Source organism: Scyliorhinus canicula, chromosome 4 (assembly GCF_902713615.1).
Source record: "Scyliorhinus canicula chromosome 4, sScyCan1.1, whole genome shotgun sequence".
Lineage (NCBI taxonomy): Eukaryota > Metazoa > Chordata > Chondrichthyes > Carcharhiniformes > Scyliorhinidae > Scyliorhinus > Scyliorhinus canicula.
The window spans coordinates 51,641,643-51,654,200 of NC_052149.1; the positions used below are offsets into that span (position 1 = coordinate 51,641,643).

Below are 12,558 nucleotides of genomic sequence, written 5' to 3' on the forward strand. Positions count from 1 at the left end.
AGTGGCTTCCGCTCAGGGTGGATTTTTTTCGGTCCTTCCCCACCTGAATGGTGTGGTATTTAAAGGCAAAAGGTGTATGGGTGCCCAGGGATGGGAATACACTTCTGCTGAGGCTGGCGTATGGATCAACGGATGAGAAGTGCTGCAAGAAACAGAGCAGCTGGAGCAGGAAAGATTTTGTGGTGCACCACAGGTGAAGATGGACCTGGTGAACCAGAAGGTAGAGGAGTCAGTGGGGGAACATGAGGATCGGCTGACCTCACTGGAGGTGGAGATGGGGATGGTGCTGAGCTGCGAGAAGGGGCTAAGAGAGAAATTAGAAGACCTCCAGAACCACTCCAGGAGGCAGAATTAGAGGATTGTCGGGATGCCTGAGGGCACAGAGGGAGGAGGCCACAAAGTTAGTAGCGAGCATGCTGGAGAGGTTAATGGTGGTGAGGCTGCATCGATTTTTGGACAAAGAAAACATTTTGAAGTAGACGAGACAGCCCTAAAAGTACACCTGGGAAGGGAGTGAGCTGCAGATTTATCAGGACCTGGATGAGGAGCTGACGAAGCGGAGGGCCGGGTACAAACGGGTAGAGACAACCCTCTTTAAGAAGAGGGTGAAGTTTGGTGCTTTGTACCCTGCCCACTTGTGGGTGATACCTCAGTAGCAGGAGTTTTATTTTGACTCGCCTGAAGAGGCAATGGACTTTCTGAGAGACCATGGACTGGGAGGAGTGTGAGGACTTTGTACTTTGGAGAGGGGCTTTGTGTTCATTGTGGGGCACATGGGGTGGGAAATTGGGGTGGTTTTTGATGGGAGAGCTGCGATAGTGGGTGTGCCTTTAGTTTCTCTTTGTTTGTTGGTAGTTGGGGGGAAGAGGGGTGAGGGGAAGTCAGAGGCCTTGGGTGGGGACCACCATGCTAGCTGGACGGGCTAGTTAACAGGAGTGAAGTGGAGGGTTGCCAGGATATCGGTGTTGGGCCGGGTGCGGGGGCGGGGGGGGGGGGGGGGGGGGGGGGGGGGGGGGGGGGGGGGGGGGGGGGGGGGGGGGGGGGGATTGGTTTTCTGTTTGGTGGTGGAGAGTGTGTTGTTCCTTGTGTCTTAATAACGCTCGTAGTCTCAAAGTTGGAGTAGATGCTTTATTGTGAGTTTGTTCTGTCTTCAGTGCACAACTTACAGCTACCTCAATGCTGCCTGCCTGTGTCTTGCTACCAGTTCTCCCTTCTGTGAAGTGTGCCCTCACTTCCTGTTCCTCTGTATTTATAGCTCTCCCGTGCTCCCTCTAGTGCTTGCTCAGTTGTATTGCATCTACACAGATCTACAATCACCACATCCCCCCTTTTTTCTTTACATAACTCACCAGGCTAAATCGCTGGCTTTTAAAGCAGACCAAGCAGGCCAGCAGCACGGTTCGATTCCCGTACCAGCCTCCCCGGACAGGTGGCGGAATGTGGCGACTAGGGGCTTTTCACAGTAACTTCATTGAAGCCTACTCGTGACAATAAGCGATTTTCATTTTCATTTTACATCGTTAAAGAAAATTGTACAAAACAGTTAGATTACTTACGATACGTATATCTATACAAGTGATGGTGCTATTGCATATTTTACAAAGCCAATTTATATTTATGAGTCCAATCTTCATAAAAACATTTATCAGTCCAAACTTGATGAATTTGTTCATTGAGTTTTTTCTTTTCGTTGTTGACGTGGTGATATTGCTATTGCAACTCCATTGTGAATGTTGTCGGCGTTCTTGTGATTTTAAGTAACCAATACATCATCCTGAGGTGTTTGAATGGTCGAACCACTGATGTTGACTGACATGGACTTTTTTGTGTGCTTGTGGTATCAATTTAGTGTGTCATCTGCCTTGAAAGCTGGTGTGCTTGCTTGTTCTGGAGCAGATGTGAGTTTGTAAGATTCGTTGTCATCCCATGGCATGTTTGTAGTCTTGTCATTGTTTTGCAGTGTGCTGTGGCATTGTCCTTCATGTGCAGATTTGTACCATTTTGTACAAGTCGTAGTTTCATTGTTGTTGTTTCTGTCTTTGATGTTTTCGTTGTCGTTCTTGTTGTTTTTTGTCGTTTCTATCTTGGTTCTTGTCGTGCTTGTTGTTGTCTTTGTTATGCTTCTTGTTGTTTTTGTTGTTCTTCTTGTAGTTTTTGTTGTTGCTGTTGTTCTTGTTTCTGCAGTGCTTCTTGCGATTTTTGTTGTTCTTATCACGCTTCATGTTGCTTTTGTTCTTGCTGTTGTTCTTGTTTCTGCTCTGCTTCTTGTGGTTTTTGTTTTTCTTGTTGTGCTCAATGAGTGTGGATAATTTGAGTCATTGTCACAGTTATTGGTGCAAGTGTCCTTTGTGGAATCTGTTACATTGAACGTTTCGTCTAGAGAATGGTGAGAATGATCTGATGTTGCATTGATGCTGGTGACATCAGTCATTTGTGGTGGATTTGATTCCTCTTCTTTGCTTCCTTTGTACTCCTCTTCTGGAGTCATTTGTGGTGGATTTAACTCCTCTTCTTTGCTTTCTTGGTGCTCTTCTTCTGGAGTCAAATTCTTCCCGATTTCATTTTCTTGTTGGTCTTGGTGCTCCTCTTCTGGAGTCAAAATCTTCACAATTTCTATTGACGTGGTCTCTCTGGACTCTTGGTGCTCCTCTTCTGGAGTCAAAATCTTCAAGATTTCAATTGACGTGGTCTCTCTGGACTCTTGGGTGGCCCTACTCTGTGCTTCTGTACAGACGAGCTGAGATCTGTCAGTCTCGCTGTGCTCCTGCACCTCCTGTATGTCGCGTGTGATCACCTTGTCACTGTTTTCGCATGCAGTGGGTAGATTTACAATGTCTTCTTCTTGATTATGTGAGCTTGGTAGACTTTCATAGTCTGCTTGCGGTTGCTCAGATACGGCGGGTTGACCTTCTTGGTCTTGTTCATGCATGGTGTTCGCTCGGGAGTGTTTGCTTGCTTCCATTTTGGAGTCTTTCAACGAGTTGTCTGTGGAGGCTCGTGTCACTCTCTTTGTGGAGTCTTTCATCACTCTCACTGTGGAGCCTGTCATCGCGCTCTCTGTGGAGTCTTTCTGTGCTCTCTGTGTGGCGTCGCCTTCGACTTGGGTATTGCTGTCATCCAATGTATCGACGATCTGCCATGGCACCATGGTGTTGGATTCATCTACCACGAGTAGATTAGTGTTGAGCTTTGCGACTGTGTTGCTGCTGCTGTGATCAGCATATCCGAATAACTCAGCCATGTCTGAGTAGTATTGTTCGAAAAACAAATCATCTTTTTTTGCTTCGGATTTGGTATTGTTTTCTTCATCTTTTTTTGTTTTGGAATTGTTTTTGTTCTCTTCACTTTGGGTGGTGCAGACTGCTTGTTCCTGATCCCCCGGGTGCACCACGAACAGCTCGCTCTTACCCAGGTTGAGCTTATACCCAGAAAAGCCCCCAAATTCTCTGAGAATCCTCATCACCTCCGGCATTCCCTCCACCGGGTCCGCCACATACAGCAACAGGTCGTCCGCATAAAGCGACACTCAATGCTCCTCCCCACCCCGCACCAGGCCCCTCCAGTTCCCCGACTCCCTCAACGCCATGGTCAGGGGCTCAATTGCCAACACAAAGAGCAAGGGGGACAGGGGACACCCCTGTCTCGTCCCCCGGTGCAGCCGAAAGTACTCCGACCAGAATTCCTTTTATTAACAAAACCATCAGCAGTATGACCAGGTGCGCTCAGCTTGCTGTCTACACTGGGGGTGCAAAGGATTTGACATTCCCTGTTATATACACAGAAAGAGGTTCTCCGATTGGGATTGGTGTCCATATCAGAGTCTGATATCCTCACCAGTGGTGCCGGAGAGGCGTGTATAGTCTGTTGGGGAGGACTCTCCACGGTCCTCGGTATGCTGGTCTGCGTCAGCTCCGGGGGAGGAAGCGAATCCGAGGACCGGACCTGGTCCAGATGTTTCTTTATTACATGTTTTCTCATACGACATAGGTCCTGCCCTGGCCTTGACCGCTCCTGCTACCCATGTGGGGCCATTCGCATAATTTCTGACCCATACCTTTTCACCCGCATTCATAGAATCATAGAATTTACAGTGCAGAAGGAAGCCATTCAGCCCATCGAGTCTGCACCGGCTCTTGGAAAGAGCACCCTACCCAAGGTCAACAACTCCACCCTATCCCATAACCCAGTAACCCCACCCAACACTAAGGGCAATTTTGGACTCTAAGGGCAATTTATCATGGCCAATCCACCTAACCTGCACATCCTTGGACTGTGGGAGGAAACCGGAGCACCCGGAGGAAACCCACGCACACACGGGGAGGATGTGCAGACTCCGCACAGACAGTGACCCAAGCCGGAATCGAACTTGGGACCCTGGAGCTGTGAAGCGATTGTGCTATCCACAATGCTACCGTGCTGCTGAAAGGCATTGAATTGCCTTTCTCGGCGAGCGTTGTTGTGGCTCCTGCATTGGGCCTCTTGGTGTTTTTCTACTCTTCCGCCTAAATTTGGGAACAGTTGGTTCAGAGTCGTCTGCCCATGAGTAGCTCCGCCGGTGCTAATCCCATTGCGGCGTGTGGGGTTGTCCTATAGTTGAATAGCCAGCCCGATAGTTAAGTGTCTACTAATATTGCTGACTGTTTTTTCAATCCGACTTTTAGGGTCTGGACGGCTCTCTCCGCCAACCCATTTGATGCTGGGTAGTATGGTGCCGTCCTTATGTGCAGAATGCCATTTGACTTCATGAATTATGTGAACTCCTGGCTAGTGAAAACCAATCCATTTTTGAAACTAACACCCCATGGATACCATGTGTTGCAAACGAGGTGCAAAGTTTTTCGATGGTTGCTGGTGTATTTGCCAAGTATATTTTGTAGACATCCAGCCATTTGGAATGGGCGTCTGCTATCACAAGAAACATTGAACTCATAAACGGGCCTGCAAAATCAACATAAAGTCACTACCAGGTGCATTCAGCTTGCTATCTACACTGGGAGTGAAGAGGATCTGACACTCCCTCTTATATACAGAGAAAGGGGTTCCCTGATTGGGCCACTAATCAGGGAACTCGTATTTTAATTAGCCAGTCTCAAAGGCCTGGTCTAAGTCATTACATAGTCTTCTGCACACACGCTGATAAAGTCTGTGACGGTGGTGGCATACTCGTTTTGGTTGGTCGTTGAGTTCTTAAATAGGAATAACAGGAAGGCAGAGTACTGGGCTAATGGTAAGATTACATGGTAAGTGTGGACGAGCAGAGAGATCTCGGTGTCCATGTCCATAGATCCCCGAAAGTTGCCACCCAGGTTGATAGGGTTGTGAAGAAGGCGTACGGTGTGTTAGCTTTTATTGGTAGAGGAATTGAGTTTCGGAGCCATGAGGTCATGTTGCAGTTGTACAAAACTCTGGTGCGGCCGCATTTGGAGTATTGTGTTCTGGTCGCCACATTATAGGAAGGATGTGGAAGCATTGGAAAGGGTACAGAGGAGAGTTACAAGAATGTTGCCTGGTATGGAGAGAAGATCATATGAGGAAAGGCTGAAGGACTTGAGGCTGTTTTCGTTAGAGAGAAGAAGGTTAAGAGGGGACTTAATTGAGGCATACAAGATGATCAGAGGATTAGAAAGGGTGGACATCGAGAGCCTTTTTCCTCGGATGGTGATGTCCAGCACGAGGGGACATAGCTTTAAATTGAGGGGAGATAGATATAGGACAGATGTCAGAGGTAGATTCTTTACTCAGAGAGTAGTATGGGCGTAGAATGCCCTGCCTGCAACAGTAGTGGACTCGCCAACACTAAACGCATTCAAATGGTCATTGGATAGGCATATGGACGATAAAGGAATAGTGTAGAGGGACTTTAGAAGGGTTTTACAGGACGGTGCAACATCGTGGGCCGAAGGGCCTGTACTGCGCTGTAATGTTCTATGTTCTATGTGTCTGTGAAACAGAGCACACAGCAGCCTCTTACTTCCCTCTGAGAGGTAAGTCTAGGTTTAAGTTTGTCCAGCTTGTTTTCGATCGCTTCGATGTTTTCCAGGAGTATGCTGGGGAAAGGAGTCTTGAAAGCGCATTGCTTTAGTCTCACCTGCATACCGCTGCATTTCCCTCGCTTCCTCGGTCGGCAGCTGCTTCAGGGTGGTCACAGGATCCGATGGGAGACCTCTGACCTTGTGGAAGGTAAGTGGCTGCATCTGGCGGGGTCCGGGGCACTGGTTTCGTTTTCGGAGTCGAGTCTGGGAGGGTACTGGGCGCTGGTTGTGATTTTGGGGTTGCCAGGGAGGCATGTTTGTGATCTGGTTGGGCCCCAGCGATATGCAAGGATGGGTCTACCTTGTGGCGCGTTCCGGCCCTCGCGCGGGGTCTCCACCATTTCGAGGGTCTTTAATCCAGGTTTGGGTCGCAGGCAGGGGTTTCCTGTGTCAGGTTGGGCTGGGCCCGTGTTCTGTCCCAGCATTGGTGGTCTGGTCGGTGTGGGCCGGGACGTTGGTGAAGACCTTGCAGAAGGAGAATGCATCCTCATCGTGTGCGAGTGGTTAGCACTGTTGCTTCACAGCACCAGGGACCCAGTTTGATTCCCAGCTTGGGTCACTTCATGTGTGAAATCTGCAGGTTCTCCCGTGCCTGCGTGGGTTTCCTCCGGGTGCTCCAGTTTCCTTCCACAAGTCCCGAAAGACGTGCTGTTAGGTGAATTGGATATTCTGAATTCTCGCTCTGTGTACTCGGAACAGGCGCCGGAATGTGGCAACTAGGGGCTTTTCAAAGTAACTTAATTGCAGTGTTAATGAAAACCTACTTGTGACACTAATAAGGATTATTATTATTCAGCTAAGCATCATTCAGTTTAAAGTGGTGCATAGGGCCCACATGACAGTGGCCGGGATGAGCAAGTTCTTTGCGGGGAAGGATCGATGTGGGCGCTGTGCGGGTGGCCTGGATCCAGTTCAATTCCAGCCTCAGGTGAACCTCTGTGTGGAGTTTACACTTTCTCCCCAAGTCTGCGTGGGGTTCCTCCGGGTGCTCCCGTTTCCTCCCACAATTCAAAAATGTGCAGGTTAGGTGGATTGGCCATGCTAAACTGCCTCTTAGTGTCCAAAAGGTTGGGTGGCGTTACAGGGATGGGGTGGAGGCGTGGGCTTAAGTGGGTGCTCTTTCCAAGGGCTGGTGCAGACTCGATGGGCCGAATAGCCTCCTTCTGCTCTGTAAATTCTATGATCTGTGATTCCCAGTTGGGATAGAAAGATACAGAGACAAAAGGGAACATGAACCAAGAAAGTGAATACAGGAAAACATGATGACAGAGAGAGTCTTAGACGTATAGAAAAAGAGAGCCATAAAGGAAAGAAAAAGGAACTTTGGGTCCAACACAAACAATGAGTATCAGGGAGAGAAGAACAATGTAGTCGCAGACAAGAAAATGAAAGAATACAACCAAAAAAAAAAACGATAGAAAGAGATAGAACCAAAAACACACAGAAGACAACAAACATATAGAAAGAGGCAGGCAGATAGAGGAAATCCTCCTTGTTATTTGCTTTCAAGCACGAACATGTAATCTGAGAAAACCATGTGGAGCAGACTTGGAAAAACAAAATGAAGCAATTGTGCTCAACAGCTTCAGGATTTTGATCCAATGGGCATATTTCCTGCATAGTAAAATATGCAGTGCTCATAGTGATAAAAATGATTTAAATTTAGTGAGAGGTTATTTAGAATATATCTGTGATTATAGCTTCATTCTTGTCAGATGCATTTTCTTGTTTGTGTAACTGATGTCAGGTACACTTTAAACATTAATTTGCATTGCAGAACTTCAAGGCACATTAATTCTTTGTAAATGTAAATGCAAATATAATAGGCTACTTTTGACAGTGAATTACATGGAGAAAAATGTATTACCATCTAAATATTATAACATCAGGGGGGGTTAGTCACTACAATTTAAATACTACAGCACTACATGGAGGTTATTAACTATCATCTATATTATAACATTAAAAAATACACTTATCTAATATACATAAGGAATAAACAAGAAACATGAGAGAAAACCAACAACCATCTGTCAATGGATGAAACTCACTTGCATCTATTTATTAAATTGGAGAAAAAGGCACTACCATATATTAGAACAGGGCAAAATAATTCATTGTCATGTATACATTACAATAAGAAGAAGAATTCATTACCATTTCCATATTACAACATGGAGATAAGTTCACTCCCATCTTTATATTCATCAATATGATGAAATATTTACTTCCCATGACTCCTCCACAACATGGCAACTTTGGCCATATCTCAACTGGTCCCTCTGACAATGCCGGTCAGTTCAACTGCACTGTTGTGAGGTAGATAATCTTTATTGGTGTTGCTGCCTTTAAATAAATCCAAGCCCCATCTAAAAGGTTGTTACTTTGGTCTGCATGAAACTTGCTGGTCTTCCTGTTTGCAGACGGGCCCATTCCAAGGTCCAGGACTGGATACTGAAGGATGCACTAAAGCTTGGGGTAGCCACCACTGTGGTTCAATCGAGAAAGTTCACTATCTAAGGCCTTTCAACCATAGTATACTGAGGGGCTTGAAAATTGAAAGAACCCCTCAAGCTGTATGTCTAACAATGATTATGAATGCAAAAGTATTAAAATTGTATTGAGACACCTCAAGGAGGAACATGCGATATTCTATTGCATGCTCTGAAATGTTTTCATTTGAAATGTTTAGTTCCCAGGCTGCATGCCTGACCTGGAATGTATACTGAAAATATCAGAAGAATTATGTCTTTTTTTAATAATCCTTATTGTCACAAGTGGGCTTACATTAACACTGCAATGAAGTTACTGTGAAAAGTCCCTAGTCACCACATTCCGGCGCCTGTTCAGGTACACAGAGGGAGAATTCAGAATGTCCAAATTATCTAATAGCACGTCTTTCGGGACTTGTGGGAGGAAACTGGAGCACCTGGAGGAAACCCACACAGACACGTGGAGAACGTCAAACTCTGCCGAGACAGTGACCCAAGCCAGGAATCGAACTGGGACCCTGGTGCTGTGAAGCCATAGTGCTAACCACTATGCTACCGTGCTGCCCATAAAATTGTATAGTGGCACTTAAGAATGGAAAGTATTTTCATATACACTTACACTTACAAATACACTTATCTAATATAAGTGGGGGGGGGGGCCGGGGGGGCCCAGAGGGGGACGGAGGGGGGGGCGGCCGGAGGGGGGGGCGGCCAGAGGGGGCCCGAGGGGGGGGGCGGAGTGAGCCCAAGGGGGGAAGCCAGAGTGACCACCGGCGAGCCTGGAGCCCTCCGCCATTTTTGTGCTGGGCGGCCTGAGGGAGGGCGGCCACCGCGCATGCGCTGGTTGGCACCGGCCCAACTGCGCATGCGCGGGACCCGAGACTTTTACGCGGCGCCCCTAGCACATGGCGCCCCGGGCGACTGCCCGAGTTGCCGGTACCTTGAGCCGGCCCTGTTAACCACGATGTGGAGATGCGCGTTGGACTGGGGTGAGCACAGTAAGAACCCCAGTAAGGAACAGTAAGTTCCTCATTCTGAGGAAGGAGCAGTGCTCCGAAAGCTAGTGTTTGAAACAAACATGTTGGACTTTAACCTGGTGTTGTAAGACTTCTTACTGTACAGCAATATTAACATTGACTGTAAACATTTTTTTGTCTGTCCTTTCAAGCCTGCAAAACATTTCTTTTCACTTTACAAACTGTTATACTGAGACACAATATGGTTACTAACTCGCCCCAGCCCCTGACTCCCCTCACCCCATACACACTCAGGCACCCACCGCTGAATGTCAAGATGTGAAATGTACGATTGCTTTGCTGCTGTCCTGGCTGCTGCGGAATCCATGCCGTAATGCATAATAATGTAGATCCACACAACGCGACTCTAATAATCATTTTTTTAAAAAACACTTCTGGAATGTGGTTTGGCATTATAATACAACTGAACCTTACCAGCTGCGGCATGGACAAAAAAACATTAAAAAAAGACAGCAGAATATTGTGTGCATTTGTTTGGGTGTTTTTTTTTACAGCGGGGGTGAGTGTTTAAATCCCTGCATACGTGTATGTGCAGATTTATTTGTGTCTAGGTCGAAATAAAAGTGCATTATAAACCTCTTTTACGAGACTTATGTTTCCTTGAAATACAGTGTGGATTTGGGGTTCTGTTCAGACTGAATGACCATAAACTGAATGCCCATAACCCCCTCGCTAACCGCAAACCCCTTCCCATTGCCAGTTGAATGCGTTCCGGGAAATTTACCCTGAGTTTGCTGCCTAAGAGCCGGAGAACCTTTGGAAAGCTGGGCTTCTAGGAAATCTCTGTAGCGAGTCTCGCACAATGCACAACAGTCGGAGTGACTTGAAGCTAGAGCATGGGTGCCGGCGACAGGGTGGCACGGACAACCGCCAACTACATTCCCACACGATTCTTCACCGACAGCTTGCAAGAGTTTATTTACATTGCACTTGCAGGGTATGTACGGTCCGTTTGCCCGTGGGATTCGCACCTAAAGTTTCTAATTTACGTGTAAAAGTAATCTTGGACCGATCCCAGACTAAGGGTGTCCCAAACTGAATCTTAATCCGCATTGACCGTTATTTTCACTGGCCCTGGAGACGCTCATAGCAGCAGAGTTGCTTCGACTATTTTAGGAGTGCTAACAGAGGTAAAAACCGAGCTCGACTTCATTTGCCAAGGTTTCCTAGAGGATGTGATTGATGAGGGTTTATTAAATATTGCTGCTCAAAAAAAACCTCAAGGTTCTGTTTTTAAATGTGCCCCTTTGTAGATGTTATACTCTAACTCCCCCTTTTCTTACCTTAACCACCACATGTAGCTGTACTGGTAAGGGAAGAAGCTGTTGGGGTCATCGCAGCAGTATTTGATATCATTGAAACCGCAGCAAAAAATGGCGCTCAGGTGGCTGTCCGACTTGGGACAGGTGAAGTTGGAAACGAAGGCGTTTTCCTCCGCGTTATAATAGCCGCTGCAGTCCGCACTCATGGTGTAGCCCGGCGGCAAAGGTCGACACAGAGCCGGGACCGTCCCAAAAGCTGGAAGGATTTGGGCGGCCGGTGACTGGAGAGGAGGGAAGTTACAGAAAGCTCCTTTGATTCCAAACGCAGGTCAGAGGAACTGCTCCGGCCGCTCGGGAGGGGGAAAGTTCTGTCAGGAGGCGGCGAGCAATCTCCCTGTGAGGAGTCTCCCTGTCCAGGTTTCTCCTGTCTCCTGACGCGCGATATCCATCTGGCTGAGGAAGCGGACCCGCGCCTGTCTGTCCCAAACTTCCTTTCAGCACAGGGTAGTCCAGCTCCCTCCACAGCTGGAGCCCAGAGGAATTCCCTTCACCGGAGTGAGCTGTGTGGGCCGGACTGATTTTTCAGCTCACTCGTGGCACAAGCCCATGACATAAACGGAATAATAATACAATAAGATAAATAAATAAAGACTTTCAGACCGAACCTCTCTCGGCCGATTTCCCCTCCTCTCCCCCTGCACTTTTCTCGGAATGGATCACTTATTGATTACTTCTGAAGCCTGAACATCCTCGTTTCTGAAATAGTGATCATAACAGCACCACCTTCCTGGCTTCTTGACACTACTCCCCCCTTCCCCCCCCCCCCCCCCCCGCCCCCCGTCAAGTAAAATGTTCAGACGTCAGCGGTGGTGTTGTAATGTGAATACAACTCGATTCCCCCGATCCCCTGAACTCAACCGGGCGGAATCTTAACTGCAGCAAAATGGTAATGTTACTGGACGAGCAAAAAAATAAATCTTAAAATCTTCAATGAGCATATATATGGTAAAAGGGTGGTAAATGTAGGGTCTGAAAAGTGGGATTTGTGCCCGTTGAAGGGGGGGGGGGGGGGAGCAGAGCCGAGGCATTTGTTGAGAGAAAATGGTGTTTAACTAACTTGCTGGAATGATGTGAAGAGGTAACAGAGGGTTAATGAGGGAAATGTTGCTGATGTGGAGTACATGGACTTTCAAAGGGCATTTGATACAGACCATCCCCCACCAGTCCCCCCAGCCCCCACCAAAGCCCCTGGCCAGCGGAGCAGCTCCCCCCCCCCCCCCCCAGCCGACTGTGGCAGCGCGAGGTTGAGGAAACCTCAGACCACACGTGATCCACGCTTTCAGGAAGTCGGCCCATCAGGGGCAGAGCATCGGGGGAGGGCCTTCAGGTGATGTCCTGAAGCCGTCCCAATGCCGTGCGGCGTAGTCATGATGCCATTTTGGAGGCAGCGGAGCATCCAAAAGCGAGTGCTGCCCCCGATTTTGGCATCAAAAAGATTCTCCGGCCAGTCGCCAAATGTGATTTCGGTGTCAGCAATCGGAGAATCCCACCTCCACATTTTTCAGGACTTGTGGGAGGAAACCTGAGCACCCAGAGGAAACCCACGCAGACTCGGGAAAACGTGCAGTCTCCGCACAGACAAGCCGGGAATCGAACCTGGGACTAGTGCTGTGAGGCAACAGTGCGAACCACTGTGCTATTGTGGTGAATCATAATAGCATAATTCACACTGTCA

The 12,558-nt window shown here is 47.8% G+C and overlaps 1 protein-coding gene across 1 annotated transcript in view; it reads right to left on the reverse strand.

The window, feature by feature from the left end:
* Positions 1-11,326, reverse strand: part of LOC119964571 (protein shisa-like-2A) — a 38,159-nt gene extending 26,833 nt beyond the window's left edge. The window contains exon 1 of the mRNA XM_038794237.1: positions 10,845-11,326. Coding sequence (XP_038650165.1) covers positions 10,845-11,029 — 185 coding nt within the window. The 5' untranslated portion in view covers positions 11,030-11,326. The remainder of the gene's footprint in view (positions 1-10,844) is intronic.
* Between the last annotated feature and the right edge of the window lie 1,232 nt (positions 11,327-12,558).